Below are 18,073 nucleotides of genomic sequence, written 5' to 3'. Positions count from 1 at the left end.
ACCTAGTATCCATTAGTAGCCGCACAACTTGTATATCTCAGATTTTTCCTAAAGGTCATATAAGGTCAGGTCATTTTCGTGACCTTAACGTTATAAGTTAAAAATGAAAACTGCTATTCTGGCGCCGGAAACGATCTCCAACTATCTCAAGCACACAGGAATCGTGATTTCATGCAATCCTTGCAAGGTTCCACGCGTCACTTTCACAAAGTTGACCTTGCGTGACGTCATTTATGACGTCATTGGGATCATATTACTTTTTCGTCAATAACTTCCGATCAAATTGAGCTAGTGAGTCGGGAAAGCCACCAATGGACTCAGGAAAACCTGCCGAATCGAATGACATGCGATATGACCTCCTTTGACCAACTTCATGACCTGGGGGCGCTGACCTGACCGTGACCCGAGGTCAGCACCCTAAGTTGACCTCACCCAAACAAAAAGTATATCATTCGATGCGCCTGAGCAAGGCGAACACGATGCTGCCAAAATCGCGGCTCTGCGGCCGTTTTTTTTTTGCGAAATTATTCATCAAAAACCGAACCGTACCTCGGGGAACTTGACCTGACCTCAGAGGTAAATAACCGCCCAAAAATGGCCGTAGAGCCGCGATTTGAGCATCATCGTGTTCGCCTTGCTCAGGCGCGTCGAATGCATACTTTTTGTTCGGGTGAGGTCAACTTTAGTGTTGACCTCGGGTCAAGGTCTGGTCAGAGCCCCTCAGGTCACGAAATTGGTAGGAGGTCATATCGCATATCATTCGATTCAGCAGGTCTTCCCGAGTCCATTGGTGGCTTTCCCGACTCTCTAGCTCAATTTCATTAAGAGTTATTAACGAAAAACTAATATGACTATTGACGTCACGCAGACGTCATAAATGACGACACGCAAGGTCAACACTGCAAATGTGAAGCATTGGACCTTCCAAGGAGTGCATCAAATCACAATTCCATGCACTTGAGATTGTTTAAGATCATCCCCGGCACCATAATGAAAAGTGGGTGGGCCACCCTGTCAAGGGGCCTCCTTTTCCAGGGGGCCTCCAACTTTTGCCTCATCCTGCTGTCTGCTTTTAAGTATGACCTCCAAGTCCAAATCTAGCTTCTGAGATCGGGCAGATGTACCCATGGGCGTAACCGCTTAAGCGAACAGTGCGGAAAGTCCGCACCATTTTTAAAACTTATTCCCCCTCCGATTTTTTTTTTTTTGAATCTATTTGCCGCAAACGGCGCATGACCCCTGAAAACCCTTACACAAATGTCTTCCTCGTTTCCCAGGTGCCCACATTAGCTTCATAGGCGCCCTCTTTGGCATATAAGCGCCCTATGTATAGTCATCAGAGACATCCCTATGGGTCCCACAGTCGCCCCGTTGTCCCATTCAATGTGCGCTTATCATAGGCGTATCTCTTTTATGGACACTTGAAGGCGCCTCTCTTTGCCATGCCGGCGCCCCTGTTTCTTATGAATGCACCCCCATGGCATTGATCAATTGCATTTGCAGACCTCTATTGCATGTGGACGCCCATATATGTCGGCCTCAGAGGCTCCCCTCTTTCGCATTGAGGCGCCCCTATGGGCTTCATAGGCGCCCCTCTATTGCACGTAGGTGCCCTACTGTCTCAGAACCGCTCCCCTTTGGCATGCAGACGCCCATCTTTCGTACGGAGGAGCCGCTGTGGTTCTTAGAGACGGCATGGTGCTCCCAGACGCAGATGGGGCTCTCGGAGTCGACAGTGTGGGACCTTCAGTCGCTGATGGGTGCCCGCCAGATGTGGACCCTCGGAGACGCCGGTATGGGGCCCTCAGAGATGCCGGTATGTGGCCCTTAGAGACACCGGTGTGGAACCCTCAGATACTTCAGTGTGCAAAGCCCTTACAATTGCTGGTGTGGAGCTATGAATGCGCTGGCTTAAATCCCTCAGAGGCCGGTACATGAACATTAGAGCTCAGTGAGAGCTTGTGTGGTGCCTTCAGTGGCCTTGTGGAGCCGTTAGACATCAACATGGTGCTCTCAGGAGCCGGTGAGTCCTCAGAGTCACCGGTGTGGGGCCTTCAGAGCTCCGAGATACTGGTGTGGGGCCCTCAGAGGTGTCGGTGTGGGTCCTTCAGATGTACCTATAGAGCCTTGAGATGCACAGGTGTGGTGGCCCACAGAGGCGCCGGTGTGGGGTCCCAAAGCCACCGATATAGGGCCCCAAGAGACACTAGTATGGCCCTCAAAGGCGCCGCTGTGTGGCGCTCATAAACACTGGTGTGGAGCCATCACAGGCGGGTGGAGCCGTTAGAGGCCGGAAAGGGCCCTTGGATGCCTACAAGGAGCCTTCAGAAGCCGGCGTGGCACCCTTATGGGGATAAGCGTGTCTACTTAGGAGCCCTTGAGGTGCTCTCATGAGCTCCCTACCGAGCCGAAATATGGCCACGGCCAGTTGCCGCCGCATGGCTCTTCGGACTATCATTCTCAGGGGCCTCATCTGCCTAGTTTGAATTGAAGGGCCTCTCAGACCATCAGTCTCATGGGCCTCCTCTGGCTAGTATAAATAGAAGGGCCTGTTAGACCATCAATCCCAGGGGCCTCCTCTGGTTAGTATAAATAGAAGAGCCTCTCAGACCATTAATCTCAGGGGGCTCCTGCGGACAGTATAAATAAAAGGGCCTCTCAGACCATCAGTCTCGGAGGCCTCCCTAGAAAAGTGTAAATGTGGATAGAGGACCCCCTCAGATTCATTAGGAGTGGACCTCTCTGACTATCAGTCTCAGGGGCCTCTTGTGGCCAGTATGAATATAAGAGCCTCTCAGACCATCGGTCTCAGGGGCCTCCAGTGGCCAGTTATATGAACAGAACGGCCTCACAGCCATCAGCCTCGGGGGCCTCTTCTGACTGGTGTGAATATGAGGGCCTCTCATACCATCAGTCTCAGGGGCCTCCTCTGCCTAGTGTGAATTTAGGGGCTTCCCAGGCGATCAGTCCCAGGGGACTCTTCTGACTGGTGCCGGATTGAGGGACCTCCCAGACCGAAAGTTTTGGGGGTCTCCTGTGGCCAGTATGAATAGGAGGGCCTCTCAGTCCATCAGTCTCATGGGCCTCTTCTGCCTGGTGTGATTATAAGGGCCTCTCAGGTCATCAGTCTCAGGGGCCTCCTCTGACTACAGTGTAGATGGATAGGCCTCCCAGACCATCAGTCTCAGGGGCCTCTTCTGACTATTGAGGATAGAGGGGCCTCCTCTAACTAGTGAGGGTAGGGGGCAGGGGCCTCGGCTAGACCGCCAGTGTCACGGGTCTATTCTGACTAGTGTGGATGGAGGGACCTCCCAGAACACCAGTTTCAGACCTCTGACTAGTGTGGATAGAGGGGCCTCCCAGACCGCCAGTGTCAGGGGCCTCCCCAGACCAGTGTGGATATTGGGGCCTCCTCAGATCCACTAGGGCCTCTCAGGCCATCACTCAGGGGCTTCGACTGACAAGTATGAACAGAGGGCCTCCTTGGATCCATCACGGCCCCTTGGAGTCCGTGCGTGGGGATTCGTGAAACTTATTTTTACTGAGTTTGTTTATTCTGGAAGGTGACGACGTCCTCTCAAATCGAGACGAGGGGCCTGAAGTAAAAAGCGGGTCGGCCAAAACACATGGTTGGCCCCCCACCTCGAAAAGTGGGTGGGCACTTGCCCGCCTGCCCCCCCCCCCCCCTGTTCCTACGCCTATGTGAGGATACCACGTAATGGGGAGGATACTACGTAACACTACGTGCTCAAGTAAAGTCCAGTTTCATCTTCCTGTGAAAGTTCTTCTGGCACTGAGGGCGATGCGAAGTTGCGACCTCAGGGCCCTGTTTCACCGGTGATCACCGTGTCAAATTGGGTTTCCATGGAAACATCAACAAGCCATGACGCCGTCAATCTGTGTGATGTCATCAAATATTGCTGCTAACATCTTCACGCCCGTGCGATCAAACAAATGTTATCAAACGCATTCAACGGGACAGCAACTCTGTTCCAAACGCAGCTCACGGATTACACGAAACGTCATTAGTGTGACCTCATCACATTACGTCAGCTCGCGCAATTTGATAGTAGCGTGCTGCTATCACCGGTGAAACAGGGCCCTGAGGACCGTGCAGAGGTTCACTTATGACGTCATAGGTCAGTGACCTAACCTGATCCGAAATGCGGTTGGTGTTACAATATTCGGCTTGAATCAAAGGTCAGGTATGCCTAGTGTTAGCTCTCTATCCCCGGCGTGTTCTGAGCTATCGCGAAAAAACCTAGGGGGGGGGCGGCGGCACCCGCCCCTTCCCCCTCGGCCGGCGAGGGTTAACTGTTTTCTGATACCTACCCCGATCTGCAGAATCCAGGAGCACCCTGCCCCTAGATGTTGCTATTCAAAATTATTACATTTTTTAGCCTTGTTTGCATCATCATACCCTACCCTATCACGAATATTCCCCAGTTCTTCTGTTCACTTTTCAAGTTTCAACATCAGCCAAATTTTGTGGGGCAAAACATTTAACATAGTCTGGCCTCCACTGCCCCCACGGTGGCGCCGCCCTTGTACGTGGCCCAGGGGCGGAGTTAGACAGAGGGGCATGATCTAGTTCCTGCTGGAGATAAAGCTTTGCGGTAAAGAACAGATTCTTTGGGAAGAGATGAATCCAATGATACCCAATTTTACGTCATCAGATCAGGCATTGACCTTCCAGGTCAGGTCAAACTAAAAAATGTTTCTGTTTTAAGTCACTGTACGAATATCAAGAGCGTTGCTCATCATATACTGATGATGCTTCCGTATTGTGGTGCCAAGCCAGCTAGAACCTCTTTGCCACACTATCCGACTAGGTTTTTGCTGGCTGTGGTCATTTCAGGTCAAGGTCAATGATAGGTGTTGGCATGTCTGTGTGTATTCTGATGTGTGCACTGATTGTTCATGTGGCCCTATTGCATGAGATCATGAACTGAGAAGCTTTTACCAAAAATAGTCAAAGAAACTTCACGAGAAGTAAATTCAGCTTGCCTAAAACGCAATGCTTTTAGATTACCTAGGTTGACCTTGACCCAGGCATCTGTACATTGTCAAACCACATATTCCATGATAGGTGGGAGGAAAAACTGGCAAAACGGCCAAAATCAAGGTGTCAAGAGCTCACAAGACCCATATCCAACACAAGATATTGGGTATTTGTCATTTGGGTCATGACATGGCCTGAAGAACAAGGTCATATCTCCGAAGCCATAAAATCACAGAAGCTTGAAATTTTCAGTGGACGCTAAGAAAGGAAAGAGAAGCAGCTATATGGAAAATCAGGTTTCTAGCTTTTAAAATGTTAAGTGCAGAACAGAAAACTACCTGGGGGGGGGGGGGGCAACCCCTGCCACATGTGCGGGCGAGGGTTAAGGATACCTTTCATAAACGCCAAAAATCAATAACATGTTTACTTGGGGAACCGTGTCAACGCCCAATTCCCCTATTTATGACACAATTGTGCTCTTGCTTTTATAACCCTTACAGATTGAACAGGTACTGTGGAAACAAATTGCTGATTAACACGCGCACCGACGGGGATCTGCGCCAACTTCGTACCGACGGGGGGCGGATGACCGCCCCCCCCCCCCGAGATCTCGAGAACGAAGCAAGATAGCGACGATAGCGACAAGCGGTAAACGGCATCGGATACGCACGGTCAAGGTCTACAATTTTTACTAAGGTCATTTTTAGGTCAGGTCAAAGATGACGTCACAGGGGTCAAAAAAGTCAAAATGGCAGCACTAGACATGGAGAGTTTTTTCTCGAATAAGTTTCAAATTAGTCAAGATAGGAACAAACGAAGGGCATCATCGTGATCCTCTCGTCAACCAGCATCGAATGATATATGTATATATATATATATATATATATATATATATATATATATATATATATATATATATATATATATATATTTGCTGACCTCGAAAGATCAAGGTCAAAGGTTGACCTCAGGTCACGTGACCTTGAGGTCATCGTGTATATCATTTGATGCGTCTTGACGAGCTGAACACAATGAGACCATCCGCGCGGCTGTATCTTGCTCCTGTACGGAGTTATTGGCAAAAAACTTGGTGACCTTTGATGATGTCACATGACCTTACAGCTGCCCAACAGCAAAACAGACCTCAAGATAGTGAAGGTTGATCGTATATGAAGCCATGTATGGTATATGGGGCCATTCCGACCTGTTTTAGTGGTAGAAACAGGGAGTTGATTTTCCCCCCATTGACTTATAATGGGGAAGTCGCGAAATTGACCTGACCTTAGGTCACCGATATCAAAATTCCGAGATAAACAAATTGTAGCTACTAATGACCTCATAACATCCTGCGACTTTCAAAGACCACCGACATTTACTATAGCTCTGGCATGGTGACAAAGTTGCAAAGAAGTGACTTGAGGTTGGGTCATTCAAAGTGACCTGACCTTAAAAGTTAGGAGGTTCAAACTTGCACACCATGTGTAAAATTGATGAGGGAATAGTCGTACCAAATTTCGCGGCGCTACGCGCCGCGGTTTTCCCGCTATTCGCGAAAAACCTCAGGCGGGGGGGGGGGGACGGATATTCGCCCCCCCCGTCGGTGCGCGTGTTCAGTTTGGTGGGCGCCATTATCATTGGGCTTAAATTATAGCAAAAAACATGATTTTGTGAGGTTTCTTCATTAATATGACAATTATTCACTGTTTAGTTTACACTTTGACCCGAGGTGCTTCGGCAAGCAAGACTAGTTTAATGGCTACCAAAAAAAAGTGCGAAATGACTGCCATGTTTCCTGATTTCTCAGATATGCGCTACACACAGACATTGTCAAATTCAGAAAATGCCCAAGCACCTGGTTTCTAAAATGTCCTTACCATTTTCACATGTAAAAATGCCTTACATTCCAAAAGTGGTTTAATTGCGATGTATTGTTGCCATCTGGTATAGAGGTAACAAAAACATTGGAAAGTGATTTTTTTGCAATGGGTCAGTTTATTGAGCGAGTCAACTTTGCTTGCAAATGCTAGTATTGTTTGTTTCAGAGACTGTGCTCCAATTTGACTCTCCGAAGACTATGCTACTGAGCTTAATATGTTTCCACTAACCTAAACAATATGGTAGTACAGCTGAAAATGGAATATTAAATGCAATATCTATCCCAGACTCCCTGGTGTCAGCGACATTGGTGAACCAATTCAAGGCGCGACTGGACAAACACTGGAAGAACAAAAGATCTACGACATCCTCTTCCCTAAATTCAGAATGTATATCCTTACGAGCTCGATGAGAGTGGGATCCTCAGACCAAGTGGCCTTTTTTTAACCCGAACACCTTGAAAGCAAGGTATGTGTGTATAAATATATATAGGTATAAGTACCTAAGCCTGGCATCCCAGGAAGATGCCAGATACTGTTTTGGGTTGTAGGTTTGTAGGTTGTAGGTAAGGTTAGGTCAGGATAGTTAGGTTTGTATTGGTCTATACATCTCAGTCGTCCCAATCTGGCATCTTCCTGGGACACCAAGCTTACTAATACCTATATATATATATATATATATATATATATATATATATATATATATATATATATATATATGTATATTGTAACAAATTCACATTTTCTCGTCAGTGCTTTAAACGTTATTTTAGTCAAGGCGATAATTTCAGTTGTTCTGAAAGTGCCCTAAACATTTTGTTTTTTCTCAACAAAGTGCGTTATTTCACGTGGCCTTTCTCGCGGTGCGTAATTTAAACGTTTGTCCTTTTTTAAGATACCTACAACTGTTTTAGCTGCTCTAAGGATGTTTTTAGCTACTTATCAATTTGTTATCAATTTGTTTCATTTACGCATCAGTCTAATTTAAAGGGACCCTCCCACCTTCAAAAAAGTTAATGAATTGGCATGAAAGTGATGTCACTCGGTTCAGAAAGAGCAAAAACGAATATCTACCAAATTTCATTGAAAAATATTCACCGGTTTTCAAGATATTACACTTTTACTTTTGTTTACTTTTTGGGATCTCCGCTGTTCCTAGCGACTTTATTTGAAAGTGCGGCATTTGTTGCGCGCAAAGCAGCATATACTACCACCGCGTGCTACAAAACGTTTTAGTCAAACATTTAACGGACGTTCAAAAGCCTGATGACGTCATCAGATTCCCGTAATGGTTAAGAGATAGGGACCACGCTGGTCCCACCCTGCAAGTAAAGGGAAGAAATTTCTTGAACACCATAAAGCTGCGGGGGTTGCGACCAGGATAAATGGTGGTTTCTGAGCCTGGCCGCAAACTTGGCTATCTCAACTCAAAACTAATGTTAAGGTGGGAGGGTCCCTTTAAAATACATATTAAGACGAATGATTGAGCTTCTAATATTGTGTCCGCCATATATATATATATATATATATATATATATATATATATATATATATATATATAATGACCTTAAGAAGCTTTCATCTCAAGGTACCAGACTACCTACTGGCTACTACACGGAAAATAACATAAAGATAATCAATGTCCAATCAATGCCCAATATGGGGTGCATTTGGCATCCAAAAAATTAGGGAGAATCATCGGGGACCAGATAATTATCAGGGGACATGTCCAGTATAGCAAGAACACAAAATTATCCCAGATTATTCCTCTTTGGGGAGAATCAGAATGGCCATTCATGGCTGCTGCTACTAGTGATGTCAATTTCAGAAAACATATGTCCAATGTCCGTCCAATGTCCAATACTTACGTCGACTGTCCGTCCAAAAATGTCCAAGCCAGCCATTTGTCCAAAAATGTCCGACATCTAGGCAATAGTTTACACTCAACACGGTTATTTAATTTGCTTTTAATGTATCGTTACCAGCTCAAAAGTGGTAATCATATCGAAAGCTGAGCTTTCTAATAGCCAATCAATGCTAAACACGATTACTTTATAAGAATGTTGAGGTGTAGCAAGCGATTGTCCAAAGTTGTCCAAAGCCTGCTGTCATTGTCCAACCGAATTCCGAATTGGACATTGGACAAAATCGGAATTCCGAAGATTCAAGTTCCGATTGACACCACTAGCTGCTACTATGCTGCTTAGCTGCTATCACAGGTGATATCACATGTGTGATAGCTGCGAGCTACTAGCAACGGTGAAACAGGGCCCTGGCGTCACTTTCACATTCACCGATTTGGATTAGCGTGGATGGTAACGCCAGCTCAAACTTTACCGATTCCCAACATTTTCCAGATGCCGAATGCACCAGCACCCATGCTGTCATATTCAACAAAACATTCATAACTGAGAATCTGCTCCCGAACTAGCCAAATTGTTGACTTACCCATGACGAATCCGATGGCAAAGTATCCAATATCAAAAGACCTGTCAACCTGTTACACGCCAACGCCAACGCCAAGACCAAGATGGGCGCCAACGACGCCAACGACCAAACTGATTTGAATTTGAGTCAAAGCTTAAGTGGTGAATTTAATTCTATAATTCACAAACACATCAACAAAACTCAATTTAATGGTGCCTTAAAATCAAAACATGGAGTACAAAAACAACTAAAAATATCATTTATCTGTATCGCTTTTAAATACATACACAAATTATTAACTAATATTCATAATATTAATAAAATATCAATCACACAATCATCACTAATCGGTCAAGCTTCCGGTTCCCGGCTGTCCCTATGCTAAATGCCACCCGCGACGTTTACTACAATATGGTGCTAAACACGGCCGTGTTTACTACGAATGAGTGGTAAAAATCCCTTTCCCTGTTACTACAGATGGGTAGTAAAAACCTTCGAGGATGTGTTGGATTTTTCACAAAGAAAGCTTACCTAGATAGGTACCAGAACATTGGCAGCGGAAAGCAGACTCATTACCTACACTTGCTTTGCCTGCTCACTTTCTACTGTTGCCTTCAATGGACAATATTTATGAAGTAAGAAGGTTTTATGATTATAGGTTTTAAATAAGTACTTTACTTAATGTCATCAGTTAGTATGAAATAGTAGTTCAGTGCCAAACGAAAAATCCATGCACTATGCTAGATGCCTCGGGGGCTCTTATCCGCTCTGGGTTCAGAGTGCAGTGGCATACCACACTCACCCTCAACCAGAGCTGATAGATAGTGAAAATGCCAGACGTCGTGATATCTGCACCAGTGAACCGTGTCGCACATTTGATCCCAATAATGAACAGCACAGGGGTGACGTAAAAATGTGCGTTAGTTGGAGCACCTAAACTCGACAGATTGTCATTACCTAATTAGTTTTCACATTGTAAAGCTTAAACTACACTTCATGCTCTTTTGGCTCACCTGTTATCAGTATCAGTAAATAGGGTATTAGTAAATCTGGCGTTACCATCAATGCTAAGTGCTAACAAGTAAATATGAAGTCCAAGGAAGATAAAAATCATAATCTTACTTGAACTAACCTTACCTACTACCCTAACTAACCTACAACCTACAAACCTCAACCTACATACAACCTCCATACCTACAACCTACCCACCTACAACCTACCAACCTTATATGTGCCGACGGTGGCACCAGATTTATGGATACCCTTATTTGTTAGGTACTTCACTCCACTTCTCATTTTATTTGAAGCTCATTTAAATTCTTGTATTTAAGTCTGTGTAAACTATTATTTTAAAAACCTGATGCTTTTCCATGACTGTAATCTCACTGTTTGCTATGTGTATTTTGTAGTGTGTACTGTGTGCAAATCCAGTATCCTACACTTGTATGCTACAGGCCTTGTTTTGATCTGACTAACTGTTAATATGTTTCAGCTTTGAAGACTAGTATCTTTTGAAATTGAAATTTGCCTCTCAGTCTCTCAAGAATCAAGATGCCAAATAGATGTGCAGGATTTGATTGCTGACAAACCAGGGATGAGGCTCAAGAGTCAAGAGATCACCCTGCATTGGCAAGTAAAAGCTACAGACTCTTGATTTTTTATATTGTTACAGGTTATCTGTCACCGAGAGCGATTGCTGTAGTTCAATTTCTTGCATCAAAATGGCAGAATATGACTTCACTGATCACTCTGACGTCATTTACGGCCGACCTATGGTAGCTACACAATTTTTATTTCTATAAAATGTTTCAGATTGATGCAGCCGAAGGTACTGCAAGTTTCGTATTGACACGTCTAGTGGTTTAGAAATATTGCAACAAATATATATTTTATTTTTTTTCAATATATAAATGTAAATATTTTATTGCAGAAAACAGGAGAGGGGCTCTGTAGAGCCCCACCCTCCAGTCATGCGTGGGTAAAGGCCCATCAGTCACTAAAACCAGAATAAGTGCAAAAAATTATTACCAAATGCCCGGAGACTGCTTTACCATTGCCAACATGTGTGTGTGTGTGTGCGTGTGTGTGCGTGTGCGTGTGTGTCAACAATGTGTTAACAACAAATACAACACTTGTGCCTGGCGTATGTTAACACTAAACACTATTAGCCATATTTTATTGATACTAATCGAACCTTCCAGGTGGCTGGAACAACCCCAGTGCCGCACAGTTCTGCGGGATATTCCGGCACCTGCTCCACCGCTGCGGCGTCCGGCCCGGCAGCACAGGGAAAGTGGCAGCCCTCGACACGACCAGCATCCTGGCAGTCGGTCACACGACCAGCGGACGGGGAGCCAGCCTTACTACCTCGGCCTCCACCACCTCAGACAACGGTGCCACGGCACTCCACATCATCACGGAGCACGACTTCCAGCCTGGGCTGTCGTCTGGTGGGCAACATCGTCACCTACATCGCAGAGTTCGTGGTGAAGAAGGCGCTCGACTCTGTCAGCTGTAGCACCTGTCAGGAGGCCCTGGTGAGCGACATCCAGCCGGACGACATGACACAGCTTTACCACCTCTTCATCATCTCTGCCAGATGAGCTAAGGTGGGGACGGGTTTCATGCCTGGGATCTGACTGAGACCCGCTCATACCCTGCCGAAGTGTTGGTGATTTCAGCGGTCAGCTGTCTCTAGCCGGTGTCAGTGAGTCGCGGCCAGCTGCCGCTGGAGTGGGTATCTACCGTCGATAGCTGCTGTGTGGCGGATAGCGTGGATTTGGATGGACACTTCATATTAATGAACAGATCAATGTCTGGCCGATAAAAGACGTATTTTGTCGATGATTGCTTAGTGACTGAGTGGGTCCACTGGCGACCAATGCAGTGGGCGCTGGGTTAACGCCTCGCCTCTTGTGACCGTGTCGATATGTAGCACTGTTAATTGCCGATTCGTTGCCGGCCGTCTCTGCTCCGTGGCTGGCTGATCCGGCACAAACTGGTGTTCGTGGCTGAAGGCGCGGCTACAGTTACACTAGCTCGCCACGTGCCTGTGCGACTATCGTCGGTGCTGTCTGCAAGGGCGATGTCGGTGCCTGTAGGGGGCGCGGATTGATTCAAAGTGAGGAATGGGTCATCGGAGCTCGGGTCAGGTCATGTTCGGCTAAAATAAGCGGATTTTGCGATTTGCCGCATCCGGGTGAATTTCCTTGCCTTCTACTATGGACGTCAAACCCCTTGAGACCCCACTTTTTTGAGATAATTTTGAAATGCGTCAACTCTCGTTGATAATATTCTGGCAATGTGTGTTTCATAACCTGCCGAAACTTTTATTACTAAGGTATTTTGACGCCAAACGATTATGAAAGGTACTTCTCATTCACTCGTAATGTTAAATTTTACGGAACGAATCTGCTGTTTGGGTAGAGGCTACGCGCTCATGGGGCGGAGCCACGTAATGACGTCAGCGCTAAGCTCCGCCCTACCCCTCCGGCGCTCCTTGCCCGGCGACCGGTCACTCGCGACTCTCGCTCCGTTCAGGCTTGATGGTGGGCGGTAGCTGGTAGCGGTAGCGGGCGCTGGTAGATGACATTAAGAGCAGATGGCGCTGGTGGCAGGACTCGAGTGTGGCCGAGCGCAAGCCTCTGCCCGGGCCTGAATTGACCTTAGCATTACGAGTGAATGAGAAGTACCTTTCATAATCGTTTGGCGTCAAAATACCTTAGTAATAAAAGTTTCGGCAGGTTCTGAAACACACATTGCCAGAATATTGTCAACGAGAGTTGACGCATTTCAAAATTATCGCAAAAAAGTGGGGTCTCACGGGGCTTGACGTCCATAGTAGTGCATGTTTATGCATTTTACATGCGTTTTTTTAGTGTTGATGTCTAGATAACGTGCATTTGCCTCGAGGTCAAGGCTGCGCTTCATATGGGCAGTTTTCGGAGCATCTTGCTCATTTTATTCGTAATCCTTAATTATGTTTGCGGATTTGTGCCCGCAAATCATTTTTTAAAGTAAGATTGACACGGGATTCGAGATCGGCGCCCATAAATACACTTCACATGACCCGCCATGTGTCAAGGCCATCCGAGGTCATCTAAGGTCGCTGACCTTGTATGACCTTATGTGACCCGGTTCGCTAGATTTCGAGATGAGGTTGATTGGGAATGATGTAACCCATTTCGCCGACAGTTCACGCGTTTTGGTCGATTTTATAGCGAAAGATCTCAAACTCCAGTGACTTTACTGGTTCGATTTCCAGTGTTTGACCTGACCTCTGAGTTCACCCGTTGACCTAGTACCCTGAAATTTGGTATCACTGGTTTACTCACATCGCGGACAGCATGCCTATTTTTTCCGTTCTTGCTCCGTCGAGGGGCGAACGGCTGGAGTTCACTCCGTTCACCCTGGCTTCCCCTACTCGTAAGACGCTGACAAACTACGAACGGGTGAGGGCTAAAATTGCACTTATTGTCGATCATTGTCCATTGCATACTGCATACATAGATATAAAGTATGGTAGCCATAATGGGAAACGAATTTAATCTTAAAGTAGCATGCCAATTGCATCTACCTTCGGTGCCGCATATCCTTTATCAGCGTCTTCAGGGCTATATGTCTAGGGCTGATGTAATTACATTACTATAAATACACATGTTTCTGCCCTTGTTTCACAATCTACTCATTCCAAAGAATGCCATAGGTAAAAAAGATTAACACTTTTCGGTCGAAAAATACCACAAAATCTGTCCCAAACACCCCCGTCCTCCCATAGTGTTTACACAGCGCCGCAGATTCTCGCCCTCACCAACATGGCGGCCGCTGCTACGTATTCGCGAGTCGCTCCCGACATGGGGGTGCCCTATCTAGTCTTTATATCTATGAAGATACGTATTACAGGAACTATTTTTTCGCAAAAAGAAACATTAAAATGCAAAATAATAGGTATTTTTTCATTTTCTTCTTTTGAAATAATATTAAAAAAATATGTCGGTATTTTGTCAAGTTTTCAACAATAAATATAGTGAAAACCAAATAGTAAATATCCACATAATTTCAGTTGAAACATTTTTCTGACAGCACTACAGACGAATCAAGAGAGGCAATTGCCCAAGGAGTCAAAGCAAGACAACTTTATGTTCAACTTTTTTTTGTTAAGTTAACTGAGAATGTTTTGAGCAGATTAAATGCAAAAAAGACATAAGATAATAAATTTTTAATTTAGTCACCTCTATTGCTACGAAAGTGCGCCACATTTGTATGCTATTCCGTTTGTAATGCGCATCGGACTGCTGTCAATTTAGCAGCACTTTGATTATCCAACTACAGTTTGATATTCAGGGTGCGTCGATTTCGCCCAAACTTGCCCCAGGGACCAAGTCTGACACGCTGAGCACGAATCTGGTGTCAGAAATCCGCTATTCTCAACCGATCACCCAAATTTACCGTTTTTGAGTTCGTCCATCTACAGATTGACAAACTCCAGGGGCCATCGATTTGGCCCAAAAATGGGTCTAGGGGACCAAGTCTGACACGCTGAGCACGAATCTGGTGTCAGAAATCCGCTATTCTCAACTGATCACCCAATTTTACCGTTTTTGAGTTCGTCCATCTACAGATTGACAAACTCCAGGGGCCATCAATTTGGCCCAAAAATGGGTCTAGGGGACCAAGTGTGACACGCTGAGCACGAATCTGGTGTCAGAAATCCGCTTTTCTCAACCGATCACCCAAATTTACCGTTTTTGAGTTCGTCCATCTACAGATTGACAAACTCCAGGGGCCATCCATTTGGCCCAAAAATGGGCTAGGGAGACCAAGTCTGACACGCTGAGCACGAATCTGGTGTCAGAAATCCGCTATTCTCAACCGATCACCCAAATTTACCGTTTTTCAGTTCGTCCATCTACAGATTGACAAACTCCAGGGGCCATCGATTTTGCCCAAAAACGAGTCTAGGGGACCAAGTCTGACACGCTGAGCACGAAGCTGGTGTCAGAAATCCGCTATTCTCAACCAATCACCCAAATTTACCGTTTTTGAGTTCGTGCATCAACAGATTGACAAACTCCAGGGGCCATCGATTTCGCCCAAAAATTGGTCTAGGGGACCAAGTGTGACACGCTGAGCACGAATCTGGTGTCAGAAATCCGTTTTTCTCAACCGATCACCCAAATTTACCGTTTTTGAGTTCGTCCATCTACAGATTGACAAACTCCAGGGGCCATCGATTTGGCCCAAAAATGGGTCTAGGGGATCAAATCTCACACGCTGAGCACGAATCTGGTGTCAAAAATCCGCTATTCTCAACCGATCACCCAAATTTACCGTTTTTGAGTTCGTCCATCTACAGATTGACAAACTCCAGGGGCCATCGATTTGGCCCAAAAACGATTCTAGGGGACCAAGTCTGACACGCTGAGCACGAATCTGGTGTCAGAAATCCGCTATTCTCAACCGATCACCCAAATTTACCGTTTTTGAGTTCGTCCATCTACAGATTGACAATCTCCAGGGGCCATCGATTTCGCCCAAAAATGGGTCTAGGGGACCAAGTCTGACACGCTGAGCACGGATCTGGTGTCAGAAATCCGCTATTCTCAACCGATCACCCAAATTTACCGTTTTTGAGTTCGTCCATCAACAGATTGACAAACTCCAGGGGCCATCGATTTTGCCCAAAAACGAGTCTAGGGGACCAAGTCTGACACGCTGAGCACGAATCTGGTGTCAGAAATCCGCTATTCTCAACCGATCACCCAAATTTACCGTTTTTGAGTTCGTCCATCTACAGATTGACAAACTCCAGGGGCCATCGATTTCGCCCAAAAATGGGTCTAGGGGACCAAGTGTGACACGCTGAGGACGAATCTGGTGTCAAAAATCCGTTTTTCTCAACCGATCACCCAAATTTACCGTTTTTGAGTTCGTCCATCTACAGATTGACAAACTCCAGGGGCCATCAATTTGGCCCAAAAATGGGTCTAGTAGGGGACCAAGTCTGACACACTGAGCACGAATCTGGTGTCAGAAATCCGCTATTCTCAATCTCAATCAATCTGTAGATGGACGAACTCAAAAACGGTAAATTTGGGTGATCGGTTGAGAAAAACGGATTTCTGACACCAGATTCGTGCTCAGCGTGTCACACTTGGTCCCCTACACGCATTTTTGGGCGAAATCGATGGCCCCTGGAGTTTGTCAATCTGTAGATGGACGAACTCAAAAACGGTAAATTTGGGTGATCGGTCGAGAATAGCGGATTTCTGACACCAGATTCGTGCTCAGCGTGTCAGACTTGGTCCCCTAGACCTATTTTTGGGCCAAATCGATGGCCCCTGGAGTTTGTCAATCTGTAGATGGACGAACTCAAAAACGGTAAATTTGGGTGATCGGTTGAGAATAGCGGATTTTTGACACCAGATTCGTGCTCAGCGTGTCAGACTTGGTCCCCTAGACCCATTTTTGGGCCAAATCGATGGCCCCTGTAGTTTGTCAATCTGTAGGTAGATGGACGAACTCAAAAACGGTAAATTTGGGTGATCGGTTGAGAATAGCGGATTTCTGACACCAGATTCGTGCTCAGCGTGTCATACTTGGTCCCCTAGACCCATTTTTGGGCGAAATCGATGGCCCCTGGAGTTTGTCAATCTGTAGATGGACGAACTCAAAAACGGTAAATTTGGGTGATCAGTTGAAAATAGCGGATTTCTGACACCAGATTCGTGCTCAGCGTGTCAGACTTGGTCCCCTAGACCCATTTTTGGGCGAAATCGATGGCCCCTGGAGTTTGTCAATCTGTAGATGGACGAACTCAGAAACGGTAAATTTGGGTGATCGGTTGAGAATGGCGGATTTCTAACACCAGATTCGTGCTCAGCGTGTCACACTTGGTCCCCTAGATCCATTTTTGGGCGAAATCGATGGCACCTGGAGTTTGTCAATCTGTAGATGGACGAACTCAAAAACGGTAAATTTGGGTGGTCGGTTGAGAATAGCGGATTTCTGACACCAGATTCGTGCTCAGCGTGTCAGGCTTGGTCCCGTAGACCCATTTTTCGGCAAAATCGATGGCCCCTGGAGTTTGTCAATCTGTAGATGGACGAACTCACAAACGGTAAATTTGGGTGATCGGTTGAGAATAGCGGATTTCTGACTCCAGATTCGTGCTCAGCGTGTCAGACTTGGTCCCGTAGACCCATTTTTGGGCAAAATCGATGGCCCCTGGAGTTTGTCAATCTGTAGATGGACAAACTCAAAAACGGTAAATTTGGGTGATCGGTTGAGAATAGCAGATTTCTGACACCAGAATTGTGCTCAGCGTGTCAGACTTGGTCCCGTAGACCCATTTTTGGGCGAAATCGAGGGCCCCTGGAGTTTGTCAATCTGTAGATGGACGAACTGAAAAACGGTAAATTTGTGTGATCGGTTGAGAATAGCGGATTTCTGACACCAGATTCGTGCTCAGCGTGACAAACTTGGTCCCTGGGGTAGGTTTGGGCGAAATCGGCGCACCCTGAATATCAAACTGTAGTTGGATAATCAAACTGCTGCTAAATTGACAGCAGTGCGCATCGGGCCGAGAGCCAAACTAGATCCGTTTGACGTCACTGATACGAATTTGCTCATGTAGTCGGTGCACTGAATGCGTTCTTGGGGAGCTGATGCGAATTAGCGTAGTGCGTATTTGGAACGGATCGCTCATGTAACCGAAACGTCCGAGGCACACGATTCGGGCCGTATTTCACAAGAACTATTCTTTGCTGAC

General features: G+C 46.1%; 2 protein-coding genes across 2 annotated transcripts in view; one reads left to right on the top strand and one right to left on the bottom strand.

Annotated features, from left to right (window-relative positions):
- The window catches only part of LOC122373506 (autotransporter adhesin BpaC-like), a 29,174-nt gene extending 19,454 nt beyond the window's left edge, over positions 1–9,720 (bottom strand). The window contains exon 1 of the mRNA XM_043351634.1: positions 9,325–9,720. Coding sequence (XP_043207569.1) covers positions 9,325–9,328 — 4 coding nt within the window. The 5' untranslated portion in view covers positions 9,329–9,720. The remainder of the gene's footprint in view (positions 1–9,324) is intronic.
- LOC122373507 overlaps positions 1–12,444 on the top strand; it is a 71,219-nt gene extending 58,775 nt beyond the window's left edge. Inside the window, exons 2-3 of the mRNA XM_043351636.1 lie at positions 10,796–10,936; positions 11,505–12,444. Coding sequence (XP_043207571.1) covers positions 10,898–10,936; positions 11,505–11,906 — 441 coding nt within the window. The 5' untranslated portion in view covers positions 10,796–10,897 and the 3' untranslated portion in view covers positions 11,907–12,444. The remainder of the gene's footprint in view (positions 1–10,795; positions 10,937–11,504) is intronic.
- The last annotated feature ends 5,629 nt before the right edge of the window (positions 12,445–18,073 follow it).

This window comes from Amphibalanus amphitrite, unplaced genomic scaffold (genome assembly GCF_019059575.1).
Source record: "Amphibalanus amphitrite isolate SeventyFive unplaced genomic scaffold, NRLGWU_Aamphi_draft 001506F_arrow, whole genome shotgun sequence".
In the NCBI taxonomy this organism is placed as follows: Eukaryota; Metazoa; Arthropoda; class Thecostraca; order Balanomorpha; family Balanidae; genus Amphibalanus; species Amphibalanus amphitrite.
This window is presented reverse-complemented; position numbering and strand designations above follow the sequence as displayed.